The sequence below is a fragment of the Heptranchias perlo genome, chromosome 17 (assembly GCF_035084215.1).
Source record: "Heptranchias perlo isolate sHepPer1 chromosome 17, sHepPer1.hap1, whole genome shotgun sequence".
Taxonomy (NCBI): Eukaryota; Metazoa; Chordata; class Chondrichthyes; order Hexanchiformes; family Hexanchidae; genus Heptranchias; species Heptranchias perlo.
Genome location: NC_090341.1, coordinates 52,507,389 through 52,527,938, shown reverse-complemented (window position 1 = coordinate 52,527,938; position 20,550 = coordinate 52,507,389). Strand labels below are relative to the sequence as shown.

General features: G+C 45.1%; 1 protein-coding gene across 1 annotated transcript in view; it reads right to left on the bottom strand.

The window, feature by feature from the left end:
- The window catches only part of dnah1 (dynein, axonemal, heavy chain 1), a 333,655-nt gene that overhangs the window by 224,124 nt on the left and 88,981 nt on the right, over positions 1-20,550 (bottom strand). The window contains exons 23-25 of the mRNA XM_067999000.1: positions 17,588-17,709; positions 4,282-4,387; positions 721-900 (exon numbers count right to left, since the gene is read on the bottom strand). Of these exons, the coding sequence (XP_067855101.1) occupies positions 721-900; positions 4,282-4,387; positions 17,588-17,709 (408 nt within the window). The remainder of the gene's footprint in view (positions 1-720; positions 901-4,281; positions 4,388-17,587; positions 17,710-20,550) is intronic.

Genomic DNA, 20,550 nt, shown 5'->3' with positions numbered 1-20,550 from the left:
CTTACTATGCCACCAATCTTTGTGTCATTGGCAAACTTGGATATATGGCTCTCTATTGTGTTATCTATGTCATTAATAAATACAGTGAATAGTTGAGGCCCCAGCACAGATCCTTGTGGGACACCACTAGTCACTTCCTTCCAATTTGAATACATATTCTTTATCCCTACTCTCTGTCTTCTACCGCCTAACCAATCCCCTAACCAGGTCAATAATTTGCCTTCAATGCCATGAGCTTTAATTTTAGCTAACAGTCTCTTATGTGGAACCTTATCAAATGCTTTCTGGAAGTCCATATAAACTACATCCATGGACATTCTCCTGTCTATTGCTTTAGATACTTCTTCCAAAAATTCAATTAGATTCGTTCGACATGACCTACCCTTTACAGATCCATGTTGGCTCTCTCTAAAAAGTTAAAATTTCTCTAAGTGCTCAGTCACTCTGTCCTTAATTATAGATTCCAATAACGTCCCCACAACAGATGGTAGACCAACAGGTCTATAATTTCCTGGTTTCTCTTTCTTAAATAATGGAGTTTAGACCATTAGACCATGAATGTTGATTTAGTCATGAAAAAGGTTATTTTCATGACTAATAAAAGCAACTGTAGTGCTAATGTAAATGTAATTATCATCCTAGCAACAATTGCCCCGCCTATTACTCAAGGGAAGGAGATGAGGAGCTGATGCAACAACAATATCAGCACATTATTCTTACCTCTGGATATGTTTTCAATGATCTCTCGATGTTATCTTTCACACTCGCCTTCATAATCTTTTCTACCTCTAGCAGCCAGTCCTCCACATTTCCAGTGGGGTAGATGACTTTGAACAGTTCAACCTCCTCTCCTTCTGCTGAGTACATATGTGTGATGTGCAGGTCCTCCTTGAAATGTAACTGTAAAAGAACAGAAACAAAGTCATTAAATCCTTGCATTAAAGCAACAAAATGAAAAACATACAGAATCTAATGTAAAGAAGTCTTAAGTATGAACAGGATTTAAACAGACCAGTCTCGGACCAATCATTAACTAGGGAGGCCTCAAACCTTCCTGTTTCCTTAAGAACCTATAGGGATCCATGTACTGCCCAGCACAAGGCCTTGTTAAGGTTGGATCTCACCCTGCCGATGAATAATTGAACAGAATGGCTTAGGTGGGAAATGTAAAATATCATTCCAGTGCAGTAAGAAGCACTTTTGGGCTGAGACACTCTGTTAGGGTAGTGTAAAGGGAGGTTTATTCTGCATCTAATTGTGCTTCTGCTAACTTGGATGTGCTTGATGCTGACATTGGCTGTCCAATATTGTGAAAATGCAATAAGTTCAAACCAGGAAAATAATGGCCCATTTGTTTGACCTTGGTTAAAGGCAAGTTGCTAGAAAGGATCATTAGAAATGTACTGTATGTACAGCCTTGAAAGGGAAGGGTTGTTAGGGAATCTCATCATGGCTTCTGGTAAAGAAGGTCTTGTCTCATCAACTTAGTTGAATTTTTTGAGGAAGTTACAAAGTTGCCGGACATTAGAAGCCCAGTTAATGTTGTATATCTTTTCAAAAAGTCTTCGGCAAAGTGGCATGCAAAAGGCGATTAAGTAACATTGAGTTTTGTGGGATTGGCAGGCAGATTTTGAGCTGGATAAGGAACTGGTTGCATTCCATAGACAGAAAGTAGTTATTAATGGTAGAGGCCCTGTGTGGGAACTGGTCACTTGTGGAGCCCAAAAGGGATTGATGTTGGAGCCATTGGTCTTTACCACCTTTATGAATGATCTGGATGAAGGCATTGGGGGAAGGAACGATCTGTAAATTTGCAAATGACACAAGATATGTGCAGGCAGATTTAGATACCATACATGTCTGACAGATATCTTTTAATATGCACTTGGGTAGGAACAACTCCAAGCAAGTGTAGACCATGCAGGGTTGCAGGCTCAAGGGCGCTGAAGGGGAGAAGGACCTGAGAGTTACAGTGCACGATTCAGTAAAGGTTCATATCAGTGCTGAAAGACTATTGTGAAAGTGAATAGGGTGCTAGGATGTATTGCCAGGATAATTAAATATAAAATAAAAACTATTAAGCTTTATTTGTATATGGCTTTGATTAGGCCACATTGGAAATTGTTTTGGTCCCCTCACATGGTGGGATATTTTGAGGCCCTGGAAGAGGTTCAGAAGAGGGCCACTAGATTGATACCTAATTTAACAGCCCCCAGTTTACAGGACATACTCAGTTACCAGGACATACTAGAGCTGGGCCTTCTTACTTAGAAAAGTGTGGACTTTGAGGAGATATAATTTGGGTCTCTAAAGTAATGAAAAGATTAGACTTGGTCCAAGTTGCTAGGCTATTTGGGCAAGATAGGTTAGGGAGGTTCAGGGGACACAAGTATAAGTTACAAAATCATAGAACTAGGTTAGATGAAGGGAATGAATTCTTTTTTCAGAGAGTCATCTGGAATAAGTTGCCAGCATGTACAATCAGTACAGATTCACTGCAAGCATTCAAAAGGGAGCTGGACAAGTTCCTGACAGTGACCAACATATTTAAATTAGAATGTAGTTGGGTCTTTGGGGGCTGTGTCACTCAGTCACCGTGGTCTCCTGTAACTTGCTTGATAATTTTCAGGGGTCAGAGAAGAATTTCCCAGAGTTTTTTTTCCTAAATTGGCCTAAGGTTTTTCATTTCTCCCAGCGACTTGTGTGGCTGCATGGTGGTGGAGGTGGGGTGGGGGGGGGAGGGGGAGGTGTAATGGTGTGCAGAAGTTACACCATGCCAGGGTGGAACAGGCTCGATGGACCAGCTGATCTTTTCCTGTCCTTTTTACACATGTTCTTATGCTCAAATTGGAAAGTATTCCATTTGCCAGAACTAACTTCCCTCACATTGATGATCACAAAATTCAAACAAAAAAGTTAATGAAATATTTTTCTTTAAACACTTAGCACTGGCTTGGAGAAGTTACTAAGCTTAGCAAAGAATTACGATGTGTGCATTAGCAACATGCACCTTTACACCTTAATCAGGCAGGCAGAGTCAGGAGCCCTGAATTTACTCCACATTTGGAGTGCAAAAACTCCAAGGAGGGGGGGGGGGAATTTGAGCTGGGACCCAATTCCACCAGGTCTTCGCCCCTCACTGCCTGTGATACAAAATTCTAGTGGAAGGGGGCAGAACTGCTTGTGCCTGCTCCCCTGTCTGTCCTCAAGCATTGGAAGTGGCAGGACTGACAGGAAATTTTGCCAGTTCTGCCTTTCCTGGAGCCAATGCAAAATACACAGAGCAATTGATTGCCGTTAGAAAAGTGGCAACAGAACAATGGAGGCTTTTAAAAAAGAATTGTTCTATCTTTGGCCACAACAATCCTCCCTACTTGACAGAGTAGTAAAGTGTAACTCTGATATTCTTGGCCCCTGTGAACTGGACCCACAAGAAGCACCATAAATGGCACGGGCGCCTGTCCCTTTATATAAATAGCCCCATCCGCAGGTTTGGGACAGGGTTACCTCTGAGCCAGACTGGCGGCAGAAACTTCCATCCCACCCCGTTGCACTCCTGGCAGTGCAGCAGCCCACTAGGAATTTTGGGGCTAACATATCTCCCTGAAAAATATATTCTAGATATCTCTTACAAAACACAACTTAGGAGTTGAGTAAAAAAAATTGTGTTGTCTGTAGATCTCTTTTTTCCATTTGGCTAGAGATTAAGTCTGTAGCTTTCCTCATTATAGACTTGTGATGCCTTGGCACTGATACTTACAACTAAAAGACATTTATGACTTTGTTTTACTCATCAAGTGATCAGATATGAGTGCTAGGGAATGGAACACCTTCAACTTCAGGCACCATCAGGCATTCCCAGATCATCCATAGTACAGTAAGACACTGAGTAAAGCTTCCTCTACACTGCCTCAGCCCTAATCTCGGAAGAGTGTCTCTCTGGCTGCAAATTTAGTGAATTTAAAATAAAATTGCTGGACTATAACTTGGTGTTGTAAAATTGTTTACAATTGCAACAGTGTGACAATTGTTTTTCATTTCCCACACCAGCCATCCTCTGGTGCCTGAGCAAGATTGTCAATTTGGTGTCAACTGGGGCTGGATTAGTGTCCGTTTTGTTCTGTGCTCCCACACCCATTAGAAACTGGATTGTAACTGCCCAAGCGCTTTTCACATAGGATCCTTATAGCCACAGACAGAGGATCCCAGAGGTGTAAGGTCAGCGCTTAACCCACTATGCCTTAACTCTCCTTTTTATATTTTTCTTCCTTTTTGACTTACAAGAGCAATATTTTCAAAACATTTGCGCAAGTGAGGCTGAACAGCAGTGGGATCTTTAGTTTGAGACAAGATCTCGAGCAGTTCATCATCTGATAGGAAGTAGAATCTGTAACACAAAGAATGGATTAAAGTTCAACGTAGAACAAATACAATTACAACTTCTGCTCTTTATGCGTTTTTACAATTAGACTGTCACAATCAAACTTACCTAATCATTTTACTCACCTGAGTCCCCATGTTGGAGTTGATATACATTTATCCCTTAACCTCCCAATTCCATCTTCAAGGTAGGTGCCTCTGTGGTATTGCTGCCCACAGTACCACCCTTCTTGGAGCAGCTAAAATCGGGTGTATGTCTTCATACTGCCTACTAATCCCTGCTGCCTGTCTCTTGTGGCTGCTGTCCCACCCCTCTGTACTATATACTGTATTCTATACGTCTGGTGGATACATCACTTTGTACTCCAGTCCTGTACTGGGGATTGGTGCAGTATGGTTTGTGTATCAGACCTTTGTTATTTTTTTTATTCATTCACGGGATATGGGTGTTGCTGGCGAGGCCAGCATTTATTGCCCATCCCTAATTGACCTTGAGAAGGTGGTGGTGAGCCGCCTTCTTGAACCGCTGCAGTCCATGTGGTGAAGGTTCTCCCACTGTGCTGTTGGGTAGGGAGTTCCAGGATTTTGATCAAGCGACGATGAAGGAACGACGATATATTTCCAAGTTGTGATGGTGTATGACTTGGAGGGGAACGTGCAGGTGGTGTTGTTCCCATGTGCCTGCTGCTCTTGTCCTTGTCCTTGTAGGTGGTAGAGGTCATGGGTTTGGGAGGTGCTGTCGAAGAAGCCTTGGCGAGTTGCTGCAGTGCATCCTGTGGATGGTTCACACTGCAGCCACTGTGCGCCGGTGGTGGAGGGAGTGAATGTTTAGGATGGTGGATGGGGTGCCAATCAAGCGGGCTGCTTTGTCCTGTATGGTGTCGAGCTTCTTGAGTGTTGTTGGAGCTGCACTCATCCAGGCAAGTGGAGAGTATTCCATCACACTCCTGACTTGTGCCTTGTAGATGGTGGAAAGGCTTTGGGGAGTCAGGAGGTGAGTCACTCACCTCAGAATACCCAGCCTCTGACCTGCTGTTGTAGCCACAGTATTTATGTGGCTGGTCCAGTTAAGTTTCAATGGTGACCCCCAGGATGTTGATGGTGGGGGATTCGGCAATGGTAATGCTATTGAATGTCATGGGGAGGTGATTAGACTCTCTCTTGTTGGAGATGGTCATTGCCTGGCACTTGTCTGGCGCGAATGTTACTTGCCACTTATCAGCCCAAGCCTGGACGTTGTCTTTGTTAGGGCATATATTTACCACATGGCTGCTTAGTTCACAGTACAAGTCTGGTTTGGATTTGCCAAACCTATTCCCAATACAGGTATGACCTGCTATGCATGTACACTAGTATACACGAGGCCAATAAGATTTATACGACATACCATTGGCAGAGGTTTACTCAGATTCTTCAATTTATAGTATTCTCTGACTACCAAAAGAATTAAACCTATTCATCTAAGATGGAAATCACAGGAAGCCTCTGCTCTTTAAGATTTACAAAAAAACTCTGGCAAGTAGGTCGGTAACCAGAGGTCACAGATTTAAAATAGTTGGCAAAAGAAGTAGAAGGAAAATTAAGAGAATTTTTTTTTACAGAGGGTTGTCGTGATCTGGAATGCACTCAACCTGAAAGGGTGATGGAAGCAAATTCCATAGGAACTTTCAGAAGTCTTTGAAGAGGACTCATTTGCAGGGTTATAGGGAAAAAGCTGGGGTGTGGGACTAAATTGGACAGCTCTTTCAAAGACCTGGCACAGGCATGACGGGCCAAATGGCCTCCTTTTGTGTTTTAAGATTCTTTGAATCATGGGGGTCAATATTAAAGCAAAGCTGGGATCTGAGCTGGGTGGGGGGGAAGCGATAGCAGGGGAGAGATGCGCAAGATCATGGGACGCATGGGAATGTTCGAATACGACAGGGGTGCCTCATTATCATCCTACTTCCGAGTTTCACGTATCCAACACGCGTGAGTGGGCATGATGCGGACCCACATGATGCGATTTCACCCTCCTATTTAAAGGGCCAATGCACAGATGGAATTTGGAGGAGTTGGGTGAATTGTATGTCACAATTAGAAGTAGGAATGGAATCAGGGAGGGCGAAAGCTGCGCCCTGATTTAATGAGGCGTCCCTTGACATACTGCTGGGTGCAGTAAGGGCGAGGAAGGAGGTCCTGTTCCCTAGTAATGGGGATAAAAACCTGTTGCCATAACGAAGAAGGTGTGGCTGGAGGTGGCTGAAGAGGTGAGCAGCAGGAGTGTTGTGATGAGGACGTGGATCCAGTGCAGGAAGTTTTTTAATGACCTAACCAGGTCAGGAAATGTGAGCAAAGTTGCAGATTCACCTACATCCTCTAGTGCACCCCCCCACCTCTAACTCTGTCTTGTCAAGTGTAATCCATCACATCACTCCTCACAGCCACTTAAATTTCAGCAGTACCCATTGTTCCGTTTAAATGCACTTCCTCAACTCCCCCTTCCTCCATCCACCATTGCCACTCACCCTAATCCTTATGCAATGTGATTCCACCTCAGTCAGCTCACCCAATTCTCAACACAAGTCCTCAAATGCAAGCCAGTGACACTCGCAATGGATCTGCCTGGTAGTCACCTCTGCCAAATGTACTGCATCCATCGGATGCACACATGCCTTACAGACACTCATACGTCTGCCGTGCCCCCTTGCAGGAGAAAAGAGCCCAAAATACAAGAGAGAGGGAGAGGACCAGAGGTGGCGCACCACAGACTGTGGAGCTAACAAATGCAGAGCAGGAGGCACTGGAGATAAGCAGCATGTTAGCATCCCTGAGCATCAGAGATGGCGATACTCAGACTTCATTGCTGCATGGTGACAGAGCTAAATATCTCCAACCCACATCTCATGCAAGACAAAGTCATGTTGACTTGAATTCAGCACTGAATGAAATATGAGCATCTTAATCTGCGCATTTCAACATTTGTACATTCCCATGACTAAATCATATCCATCTCTTCTCTACTCTACTCCAGGGCTATTACGTGAAGAACAGTAGCCCCTGCCCTTTGCAGAGAATGTTTCCTCAGAGGAGCTGATTCCTTCTGAGGGTGCACTGTCACAGCACACAAGTGAACCAGCACCAGTGCAGATGTGGTCACTTCGGTGGGTCCTGTTAGACAGTTAGTTGGGATGTCACATGGTGAATCGCACAAGTGAGCACGAGCAGACACTGGCGGCAGGGACAGCTGTGGAGAGTCCGCATCGGAGTCCAAGCTCTGCTCAGCTGGACACGGATTCTAAACCCGGGGGGCCATCAATAAAAATGAGAAACATAGAGGGGCGAATGAAAAAATGTGCGAGGTACTGGCAGTCCTGCCAGGCACACTTTCCATAATCTCAGAGAGGATGGAGGAGTCCAGCTCAAACATTTGTGGATTGATGTCGCCGGCCATTGCGAGAATGTCTTCCATTGAGACTAGCCTCCTCTGTGGAACTTCAATCGCGGCAATCTAATCAGTCCCTGCAGGCCCTGACGACGGCTGTGTAAACTATTGATGCCAATATTAAACTCGATGACAGATACTTAAGCTGTGGCCTTACAAGGTGTCACTGACCTGCTCCAAGCTGATCTCCGGCAGAGAGGCAGGAGTGATGTGCCGCTGGCCCAGGAGAGGGACGATGGCGATAGGGGAGGTGAAAGTGGGAACTCCACTCAAAGCGTTTCCACGTCTCACCCATTGCCCACCCCCTCATCCAGTACCCGAAATACTGCCTCCTTGCCCACTGGCCCAGTCTGCCTCTGCAAAGGTGCAGGTGGAGCTGTCTTTGGCGGGGCCTTCACGGGCCCGAACACCCAGCATCTTAGAAGTCAGAGCAAGGAACAGAGCAGCCTGCCTCTACCTCTGATGAAGCCACATGGGTTGCACCACGTAGGAGCGGTAGGCAAAGAAAAAGAAAAGCTTTGTAGTTCACCGAGGGAATGCAAATGGCTGTTTATGAAAGTGTTTTGTAAGTATCTTTAATTTATTAAGTCATATAAATGTATTAATTTGCACCACTTTCCCGTGTTCACCATACTCGCATGGCGAGTGCTAACTCGGGTTTTCAGTTGTTTGGTGATGAATGTGAAGACATGATTTGACTGAGACCAATTGGTGCATGTACAGAACTGCTTGTGTCAGTGGGGGTGGGAGGGGAAGGGGGGATGTGATAGTCACTTTGGTTCAGTGTGAGCGACTAACTGAACCTTCGGTCGATGACAACATCCCTGGTATCCCGAGCGCAATGTGATCGGCTGGTCTGGCGTTGGGCTTCTGCTTCTCCATTGGAATGCTCATCAGGTGAGGAGTGGTGAGTGGCTTGTTCCTCCTACACCTCTAGTTCTCGCTGCTGCATTATGTTGTGCAGAACGCAGCACATCACAATTATTTTCGAGACCATCGCCGGTGAGTACTGAAGGGCACTTTCAGACCTGTCCAGGCACCTGAACCGCATCTTGAGCATGCCGATGGCTTGCTCAATGACACATCCGGTTGACATTCCAGAGGTATGGCTCTCATTGTAGTGCTCCTGGTGTTCATCGGTGGGGTTCCTCAGAGGTTTCATCGGCTAGGTTTGAAGGGGGTATCCTTTATCGCCCAGCAGCCACCCCTTAAGGCTGGTTCCAGGCCTGAACAGGTCAGGGATGTTGGACCGCCTCAGTATGAAAGCATCATGGCAGCTCCCAGAGAATCTGATGCAGACCTGCATGAACCTTTTCTTGTGGTTGCACTCCAGCTGAACATTGATCGAATGAAATCCCTTGCGGTTGATGAATGCTCCTGGTTGATCTGGTGATGCTCGGATTGCCACGTGTGTGCAGTCGATGGCGCCCTGTACCTGTGGGAAGCCAGCCAGAGATGTGAATCTGAGTGCCCGATCATTCTGGCTATTGTCATCATAGGGGAAGGTTACATAACACCCAGCCCTGGCAAACAATCCATCCGTCACCTGCTGTATGCATATATGAGCAGCCGACTGCGAGACTCTCGATACGTTACCGGTAGCACCCTGGAAGGAACCTGAGTCAAAAAAATTAAGGGTGGTGGTGACTTTCACAGCCACCGGTAATGCATGGCCACCAAGTCTAGCAGGGAGCAGCTCCTCTGCTAAAAGGCTGCAGATATCTGTGACCACCTGACGTGACAGTCTCAGTCTTCGGAAGCACTGCTCCTCCAAGAGATCAAGGAAGCTGAGCCTCTGTCAATATACCCTGTTATGTGGGTAGTGTATGCCTCCTGCGACCTCGACCCCTCCGTTGCTCCCTTCTCTCTTGACCACCTGCAGCTCCCTCCACAACACGCCTTTGCTGCTGACAATGCTGATTGTCTTCCTTATTCGAAGTCCGATCAAAAGCAGCATGGCACCACCCAGAGTGAGGTTCTCTGCATGAACACCTCCAAACTGTACAAATAAATCTGTCACAACAAGTACGCTCATGAAAATGTTTCCCAGAGGGAACTGAGAAAGCAGCTGTGAACACCGAGCCTTTGTTCATATCGGGACACCTGACCTTAAACCATCTCCATGAAGTGCCGCTCAATCTTACCTCCGTTTCAGTGATGAGTTTCCCCAACTCCAGAAAACCTGTGCAGGAAGTGTAATTTAAAATCGTTGCCAAAATCTCATGAAAGGAGCCTCATTTAAATATAATAATGATGGACCCCCTCTCCAGAGTGGGTTGCTTGGATGCCCCACTATCCGCCGCGGTAAAAATGGAAACGGGTACATACGCGGCAGGCTAGGGCCAGGTTTTGCTAATTTGATGATTTAACCCCTCCTCCCCCAACCCTCCCCCCGACCTGCTCCCGTCCGTCGTGGTGGGGGTTTTATATCGACCCCATGATATCTGTTCGAAATTCCCCATGTCTCTACACATCAACAGAGGACAAAGGAAGGAAATAGATAAAACAAAGCTGTGTAAGTTTGCTGAAATACAAAACGGGAGGGGAGGGGGAGATGGTAGGGCAGCAAATAACATGAGCAAATGGACCAAATCTGGTGGGATCTGGATTGATTTAGGTGAATTGGGCTTGTGAGTGATAGACGCTATTTAATGTGGACAAATGCAATGCAATGAGACTGGGAAAGTGTAAAAAGGATTTTGAATATAAGAATGGTAGTAGGCTACAGGAGAGAAATCTGGAGGACAGCTTGTTGAAATCATCAGCACAGTGAAAGACTGAAGTAGGGAAAGCAAACAAGATCTTAGGGTGTATGGCTGGAGAATATAAGTCCTGGGATAACAGTGATCTTGTATACAGCACTGGTCTGGCCCCACCTGCAGTACTTTGTACAATCTGGTCACCATACAATAGTGAGGACATTTTATCTTTGGAGAGTGTACAGAGAACAATTAAAACATTACTGGGGTTTAGGCACCTGTGCTTCAAGAAGAAATTAAAGAAGCTGTGAATGTTAACACTGCAGAAAAGAAGGTTTAGGAGAAACATTATTAAAACTTTCTAGATTCTCAGGGCTATAAATAAACTAACCATAATGAACTGTTTGACATTACCACAATTGCTGAACCAGGAAGCACAGATTTAGGCTTAGAAAGGGAAGGTTAACATACAATTAGGATTTAACTACTTCACACAGAGAGTGATGAATGTTTAGAATAGACTGTCCAGGGATACAGTGGAAGCGGATATGATTGGCAAGTTCAAGATGAGCTGGGTAATTTTTTGGTGAAAGAAGTGACTAAGGGTTATCAGAAATATAGTATGGTATTTATTAATTTTGAGACTGCAATGATCTTTTCCAGACCAGTATCTTTCTATATTCTTAAAATTGATCAGTTTGGTGAAGAGTTCAAATACTAGGGGACATAAGTTAAAAACTAAAAAGTTGGAAGGGAAGTCAGGCAAAACGTTTTCATCCAACAGGTAACAGAGTTGTGGAATAAGTTACTGAAGTGGAAGATATAAATGGATTCAAGAGACAACCCAGTGCACGAGAAAACAGATAGGTGGGACTGCTTTATGAAGAAAGGGATAGGCTTATTGGACCTGATGCCTTTTCTTGTTCCTAAAAATGTTATGTTTTTATGGCAGAGGAGGTCATAGTTAGAAGCTTGGTATGTGTAGGAAGCTTCCATTCAAACAATGAAGGCCCCACCAAAGGCTCCAATCTAACTCTGTTCCTCATCCTCCACATAAAAGAAAAAAGAAATACTTGCATTTATATAGCGCCTTTCACGACCTAAGGATGTCCCAAAGCATTTTACAGCCAATGAAGTACTTCGAAGAGAAGTCACTGTTGTAATTTCGGAAACGCGGCAGCCAATTTGCGCACAGCTAACCCCCACAAACAGCAATGAGATAAATGGCCAGATCATCTGTTTTAGTAATGTTGGTTGACGGATAAATATTGGCCAGGATACCAGGGAGAATATTTCAGCTCTTCTTTAAAATAGTGCCATGGGATTTTTTACGGCAACATACAGTAACATCACTATGCCCGGCCAGAATGGAGATGATTGGGAAATTCCTCCGTCAATCACGCCTGGAGACCACACTGTTCTAAGTGACTGGAATTGATTTTACACACGTAATTTGTATTATGTAACTATCCTCCACTCACTGCATTTTGCTGGAGAAATCACTGTGCTTTTATCAGGAGAAATTGCTGCAGTTTGGGTCAGGAGTTCTGTTTGCTGCAGACTCTTTTCACACAAGGTTGTTTCACAAGATTAGGACTCATGGGATTGGAGATAATATATTAGCAAGGATTGAGGATTGGTGAACGGACAGAAAACAGACAGTAGGAATAAACGGGTCATTTTCGGGTTGGCAGGTTTTAACTAGTGGAGTGCCGCAGCGATTGGTGCTTGGGCCTCAGCTGTTTACAGTCTATATTAATGACTTAGATGAAGGGACCGAGTGTAATGTATCCAAGTTTGCTGACAATACAAAGCTAAGTGAGAAAGTAAGCTTTAAGGAGGACGCAAAGAGTCTGCAAAGGGATAGCAACAGGTTAAGTGTGTGGGCAAGATGGTGGCAGATGGAGTATAATGTGGGGAAATGTGAGGTTATTCACTTTGGTAGGAAAAATAGAAAAACGAAATATTTTTAAAATGGTGAGAAACTATTAAATGTTGGTGTTCAGAGAGTTGGGTGTCCTTGTACACGAAACACAGTAAGATAACATGCAGGTACAGCAAGCAATTAGGAAGGTAAATGGTATGTTGGCCTTACTGCAAGGGGTTTGGAGCACAAGAGTAAGGAAGTCTTGCTGCAATTGTACAGGGTTTTGGTGAGACCACACCTGGAGTACTATGTATAGTTTTGGTCTCCTTACCTAAGGAAGGATCTACTTGCCTTAGATGCGGTGCAACAAAGGTTCACAAGATTGATTCCTGGGATGAAAAGGTTGTCCTTTGAGGAAAGATTGAGTAGAATGGGCCTATATTCTCTGGAGTTTAGAAGAATGAGAGGTGATCTCATTGAAACATATAAGATTCTTAGAGGTCTTGACAGTGTAGATGCTGAGAGGATGTTTCCCCTGGCTGGAGAGTCTAGAACTAGGTGACATAGCCTCAGGATAAGGGGTCTGACATTTAGGGCTGAGATGAGGAGGAATTTCTTCACTCAGCGGGTCATGAATATTTGGAATTCTCTACCCCAGAGTGCTGTGGATACTCAGTCGTTGAGTATATTGGGCTCTAAGGGAATCAAGGGATATGGGGATAGCACGGGAAAGTGGAGTTGAGGTCGAAGATCAGCCATGATCTTATTCAATGGCGGAGTAGGCTCGAGGGGCCGTATGGCCTACTCCTGCTCCTATTTCTTATGTTCTTATGTTTTTAAATATACTCTGTAAATAGACTTTGTTTGCTTTGCTGTTTGCTGAGTAAATAGACTTTTTTTTTGCTGTAAAATACATTGGCCCGGAAATTGCGCTGAGTGGCGAACGAACGTCACCCACGGCTCGTAAGTTATTAACTCACCCACGCACTTTACGCGAGCTTCTGGGCGCCAATTTGCTTCAGTGGAGACCTGCACAAAGCGCAGGGGTCTTTCCCGGGCTTCTCTGAGCTGTGAGAGCAGGGAAAGGATCTCTCTCTCCCCTTAACCAATCAGTCTGAAGCACCCTTGATAAGCCGCGCAGAGTAAGAACCAGGAAATGTCAGTTAGATTAGTAAATTCACTATAAAATCAGTTAGAGAAAGCAAACTATGGAGACAGTATGATTAAAAGACAGAGATAAAAGAGACAGAAAGAATAAGTAAAAAAAGTAAAATTTTACATTTTTATTTTTTTTAAATATCCAACAACAATTAATATTGGGAGGAATGAGACACCACATTTTTAAAAGTTAATTTTCAGTGCCCGAGAGGTTGTTTGGCAGTCATTAATACCGTTAAAAGTTAGTTTAAACCTTTTCAGCGTACCTTTTCTCTGGAGAGATTAGTTAGTTAAAGCTGGGCAGTGCAGTAACATCGTGCTGGTGCATTCATTCAGCCGGCAAGCTGTCCTCCCCAAGGGCCTTTCAAATGAGCAGGGCAAATGGTGGAGCAATTTCCAGCTTTTCGCGTTTGACTGCGCATGTGCGCTCGCCGGAGCTTGGTCTTCCATTTGCCCTGAAATAATGGTGAGCCCTGTTAGCCTCACCATTATTTCATGAGCAATTTTCGGGCCATTGTTTGCTGTAAGTCCTGCCGTAATTCCTGCCCACCTCCAACTCATTGGCTGACACTGTGCAACTCATTAGATAGAATCATAGAATCATAGAAGTTTACAACATGGAAACAGGCCCTTCGGCCCAACATGTCCGTGTCGCCCAGTTTATACCACTAAGCTAGTCCCAATTGCCTGCACTTGCCCCTTATCCCTCTATACCCATCTTACCCATGTAACTGTCCAAATGCTTTTTAAAAGACAAAATTGTACCCGCCTCTACTACTGCCTCTGGCAGCTCGTTCCAGACACTCACCACCATTTGAGTGAAAAAATTGCCCCTCTGGACCCTTTTGTATCTCTCCCCTCTCACCTTAAATCTATGCCCCCTCGTTATAGACTCCCCTACCTTTGGGAAAAGATTTTGACTATCGACCTTATCTATGGCCCTCATTATTTTATAGACTTCTATTAGATCACCCCTAAACCTCCTACTCTCCAGGGAAAAAAGTCCCAGTCTGTCTAACCTCTCCCTATAAGTCAAACCATCAAGTCCCGGTAGCATCCTAGTAAATCTTTTCTGCACTCTTTCTAGTTTAATAATATCCTTTCTATAATAGGGTGACCAGAACTGTACACAGTATTCCAAGTGTGGCCTAACTAATGTCTTGTATAACTTCAACAAGACATCCCAACTCCTGTATTCAATGTTCTGACCAATGAAACCAAGCATGCTGAATGCCTTCTTCACCACCCTATTCACCTGTGACTCCACTTTCAAGGAGCTATGAACCTGTACTCCTAGATCTCTTTGTTCTATAACTCTCCCCAACGCCCTACCATTAACGGAGTAGGTCCTGGCCCGATTCGATCTACCAAAATGCATCACCTCATGTTTATCTAAATTAAACTCCATCTGCCATTCATCGGCCCACTGGCCCAATTTATCAAGATCCCGTTGCAATCCTAGATAACCTTCTTCACTGGCCACAATGCCACCAATCTTGGTGTCATCTGCAAACTTACTAACCATGCCTCCTAAATTCTCATCCAAATCATTAATACAAATAACAAATGACAGCGGACCCAGCACCGATCCCTGAGGCACACCGCTGGTCACAGGCCTCCAGTTTGAAAAACAACCCTCTACAACCACCCTCTGTCTTCTGTCGTCAATCCAATTTTGTATCCAATTGGCTACCTCACCTTGGATCCCGTGAGATTTAACCTTATGTAACAACCTACCATGCGGTACCTTGTCAAAGGCTTTGCTAAAGTCCATGTAGACCATGTCTACTGCACAGCCCTCATCTATCTTCTTGGTTACCCCTTCAAAAAGCTCAATCAAATTTGTGAGACATGATTTTCCTCTCACAAAACCATGCTGACTGTTCCTAATCAGTCCCTGCCTCTCCAAATGCCCGTAGATCCTGTCTCTCAGAATACCCTCTAACAACTTACCCACTACAGATGTCAGGCTCACCGGTCTGTAGTTCCCAGGCTTTTCCCTGCCGCCCTTCTTAAACAAAGGCACAACATTTGCTACCCTCCAATCTTCAGGCACCTCACCTGTAGCTGTCGATGATTGAAATATCTCTGCTAGGGGACCCGCAATTTCCTCCCTAACCTCCTATAACGTCCTGGGATACATTTCATCAGGTCCCGGAGATTTATCTACCTTGATGCGCGTTAAGACTTCCAGCACCTCCCTCTCTGTAATATGTACACTCCTCAAGACATCACTATTTATTTCCCCAAGTTCCCTAACATCCATGCCTTTCTCAACCGTAAATACCGATGCAAAATATTCATTTAGGATCTCACCCATCTCTTGTGGTTCTGCACATAGATGACCTTGTTGATCCTTAAGAGGCCCTACTCTCTCCCTAGTTACTCTTTTGCCCTTTATGTATTTGTAGAAGCTCTTTGGATTCTCCTTTGCCTTATCTGCCAAAGCAATCTCATATCCCCTTTTTGCCCTCCTGATTTCTCTCTTAACTCTACTCCGGCAATCTCTACACTCTTCAAGGGATCCACTTGAAGAGTATAGATGACACAGTGGTATCAATACGTCCACCTGAGAGAGCAGACGGGGCCTCAGTTTAACGTCTCATCCAAAAGACGGCACCTCCGACAGTGCAGCACTGGAGTGTCAGTCCAGATTTTGTGCTCGAGTCTCTGAAGTGGAGCTCGAACCCACAACTTTTTGACTCATAGGTGAGAGTGCTACCATTGAACCCCAGCTGACACATACTAAGAAATACTGGCTCAGTTGTGGTCTAAAAGGAGATTGAACCTTTTTTGTCAGTACCTAATGAGCACATTCAGGACTGGTATGTCATATTAGAGCTCTGTTTGTAATAAGAACATAAGAACATAAGAAATAGGAGCAGGAGTAGGCCAATCGGCCCCTCGAGCCTGCTCCGCCATTCAATAAGATCATGGCTGATCTGATCCTAACCTCAAATCTAAATTCATGTCCAATTTCCTGCCCGCTCCCCGTAACCCCTAATTCCCTTTACTTCTAGGAAACTGTCTATTTCTGTTTTAAATTTATTTAATGATGTAGCTTCCACAGCTTCCTGGGGCAGCAAATTCCACAGACCTACTACCCTCTGAGTGAAGAAGTTTCTCCTCATCTCAGTTTTGAAAGAGCAGCCCCTTATTCTAAGATTATGCCCCCTAGTTCTAGTTTCACCCATCCTTGGGAACATCCTTACCGCATCCACCCGATCATGCCCCTTCACAATCTTATATGTTTCAATAAGATCGCCTCTCATTCTTCTGAACTCCAATGAGTAGAGTCCCAATCTACTCAACCTCTCCTCATATGTCCGCCCCCTCATCCCCGGGATTAACTGAGTGAACCTTTTTTGTACTGCCTCGAGAGCAAGTATGTCTTTTTTTGAGTATGGAGACCAAAACTGTATGCAGTATTCCAGGTGCGGTCTCACCAATACCTTATATAACTGCAGCAATACCTCCCTGTTTTTATATTTTATCCCCCTAGCAATAAAAGCCAACATTCGTTGGCCTTCTTGATCACCTGCTGCACCTGCATACTAACTTTTTGATTTTCTTGCACTAGGACCCCCAGATCCCTTTGTACTGCAGTACTTTCCAGTTTCACGCCATTAAGATAATAACTTGCTCTCTGATTTTTCCTGCCAAAGTGCATAACCTCACATTTTCCAATATTGTATTGCACTAATCCAACTATTCGTCTTTATTGATAGTGTTATTATTGTTCCAAGTGATTGTTTTACAGGTGTACTCCAAGTTTACTCTTCATTGTAGTCCAGTTTCATGGAGTTTCGTGGCTTAATCAAATGTTGCTCAACTTTTTTTAAGGAGCCCTTCTACCTTCTTTGCACCCACCTAATCTAATTTTCTCCAATAAAACAATTTCAGTGAGTTTGTTTTCATAACTTAGCGTCTCATTTCCCATTTTACTCAGAAATGAAACAGGAGTTCTACTCAGTAACCTCTCTTGTCAACTGCTCCAGAAAAATGAACATACTCTTTCTCACAGTTCCTTGATATTGAAAGGAAAGTGAACTCCCTTACCTTGGGAAAGAAGCTCTCTTTGTCTCCAGATATTCACTGAGACCTTTCTGCACAAGGTCCAGCTGTTTGTTACATTCACGCAAGTTCTCCAACAGCCTTCCATCCGGACATAAATCAATAACCTGTGGAAAGAGGCCAAAATGTCAATCAACAAGCAATCACAAGCAATAACAGGTCATTTTATTTACACTGTAATAGATTTTTCCCTAGTGAAGTATTGTAATAGCAAGTAGAAATCTAAGCCTTGGAGATTACTGTTAGTGATGTTATTGTACAAATGGTACAAGAATGGAAGAAGAATTTGATACAGTGTGCTAAGCGTTTATACGATGACATCATTAACACTAATGTCTACCCTTGAGTTTATTAAATCAAAAGGATTAGCCATTATGTAAAATATGATGCTCTAGCCAATTACCTTTATCATTTATTTGATTCCTTTTTATGTGATTATAACTGTGAAGACAACTACCTATCTTTAACTGATTGTGTGTGTGCGTGTGTATAAGTAGCAACATGAGAAAGAAAGTAAAGATTTCTACCCCGTTATCGTGTAAATAACAACAAAAAATGATGGAAGTACACGGTGGGGGAATTTTAACCCCCCATGACGGGTGGGAGAGGGTCAGTGGTGGAATTAAATTGCTAAAAATGTGAAACCCGACCCAACCGGTTTAATCACGGTGGGTTGGTGGACGGCCGAGTGACCTGGTCTGGAGAGGCATATTCATCATTATCATATGTTAATGAGGATGTGTTCCTCAGATTTTGGCAGTCATTTAAATTTAACGGTTGCAGACCGGATTTCCCAGGGCTTGGGGAACTAGCAGCTGAAGGGAGGCGAGAGCTATTGGATCCAGCGGGTAAGTGCTTTTCCAGCTCTGTTTGTGGGCCAGGAGGAGCAGGAGAACTTTCGCCCGCGTCCTCCCACCCACCATCTGCCGATCCCCCGCCATCTGCCGACTCCCCGCCATCTGCTGACCCACCCCGCGATGACTCCCCTCCATAATGTCTCCCCCCCCAGCAATGTCTCCACCCCTCCAGAGATGCCTCCCTCCCTCAGCGATGTCTCCCCCCCAGCGATATCTGCCCTCCCTAGTGATGCCTCCCTCCCCCAGCGATGTCTGCCCCCTTAGTGATGTCTCCCCCCAGCGATGTCTGCCCCCCTAGTGATGTCTCCCCCGCAGCGATGTCTCCACACCCCCAGCGAGGCCTCCCTCCCCCAGTGATGTCTGCCCCCCTAGTGATGTCTGCCCCCCGCAGCGATGTCTCCACCCTCCCAGCGATGCATTCCTCCCCCAGTGATGTCTGCCCCCCTAGAGATGTCTCCCTCCCCCAACGATGTCTGCCCCCCTAGTGATGTCTCCCTCCCCCAGCGATGTCTCTCCCCACCCCCAGCAATGTCCCCCCCCAGCAATGTCTGCCCCCCCCAGCAATGTCTCCCCCCACCAGCGATGTCTCCGCCCCCAGCAATGTCTGCCACCCCCAGCGATGTCTCCCCCCACCAGCGATGTCTCCGCCCCCAGCAATGTCCCCCCCACCCAGCAATGTCTGCCCCCCCCAGCGATGTCTCCCCCCCAGCAATGTCTCCCCCCCCAGCAATGTCTCCCCCCCAGCAATGTCTCCCCCCCCCACAGCAATGTCTCCCCCCACCAGCAATGTCACCCCCACCAGCAATGTCTCTCCCCCCCAGCAATGTCTCCCCCCCCCACAGCAATGTCTCCCCCCACCAGCAATGTCACCCCCACCAGCAATGTCTCCCCCCACCAGCAATGTCTCCCCCCTATCCAAGCCCATGATCACAGAGGTCAATTTCAATAACAGTCAGTTTTGTCGGATAGGATTGGGTATGCCTTTGTCTTCTCTCGTGTTGAGGTCACTGAGAAGTCACATTGGCTCTGACTTACACCGGAATGGGCTGTTTTTACCAAGTCCACTGTGTCCCCTACCTCCTGCTTTCTCAAGCTCCAACTGAACAATTTTCATCTGATGTGGCCTCCGTAGTATGACAACACTGTTGAAGTTTTTGTCAAGCTCTTGGCACCTTACATGCACAGTCTTGGTCCAGGCCATTTCCACAGGAAGTTTTTTGCAAATTTTTTGTTTGACGGCAGTTGTCCAGTGACTTGTGACTCATGTTGAGCTTTTTTATTCAAATCTTGAATGGGCTCTCATTCCTGTTCTGCTGTCTAACATAGCAAAACATCTGAAAGCGCTTCATGGGAGCGTTATCAGACAAAATTTGACACCGAGCCACATAAGGAGATATTAGGCCAAGTGACCAAAAGCTTGGTCAAAGAGGTAGGTTTTAAGGATCGTCTTAAAGGAGGAGAGGTAGAGAGACGGAGAGGTTTAGGGAGGGAATTCCAGAGCTTAGGGCTCAGACAGCTGAAGGCATGGCCGCCAACGGAGGAGTGAAGGAAATCAGGAAAGCACAAGAGGCTAGAATTGGAGGAATGCAGAGATCTCGGAGGGTTGTAGGGCTGGAGGAGGTTACAGAGATAGGGAGGGGTGAGGCCATGGAGGGATTTGAAAACAAGGATGAGAATTTTAAATTTGAGGTCTTGTTGGATCCGGAGTCACTCTAGGTAGCACACTATGTTCCAACTAGTTACTAATGATAAGGTTGGGAACTACTGGATCTGCGCCAATTTGACTGCCAAAAGTTCTACTGTGACTGGTACCTTAGAGTCCCCTTGCGAACTCACTGTCCTTAAACTACTATATTACTCTAATTTCTGCCATCCTTAGAGGCTGCTGCTAAGCAGTATAAATACCCTGGTAACAGAAAATTGTACTTGTAATATTGCAATTGACATTCTTTCCAATGGCTGGGTCTTCTCAACATTTTGAATAGATAGTCTGAAGCTGTTGTGGAGGATTCTGCAGTGCAAACTCCAACACCAAACTACCAATAAACTGTTTATTGTTGATTATTCTTTTTAAAAGATCTGCACTCATCA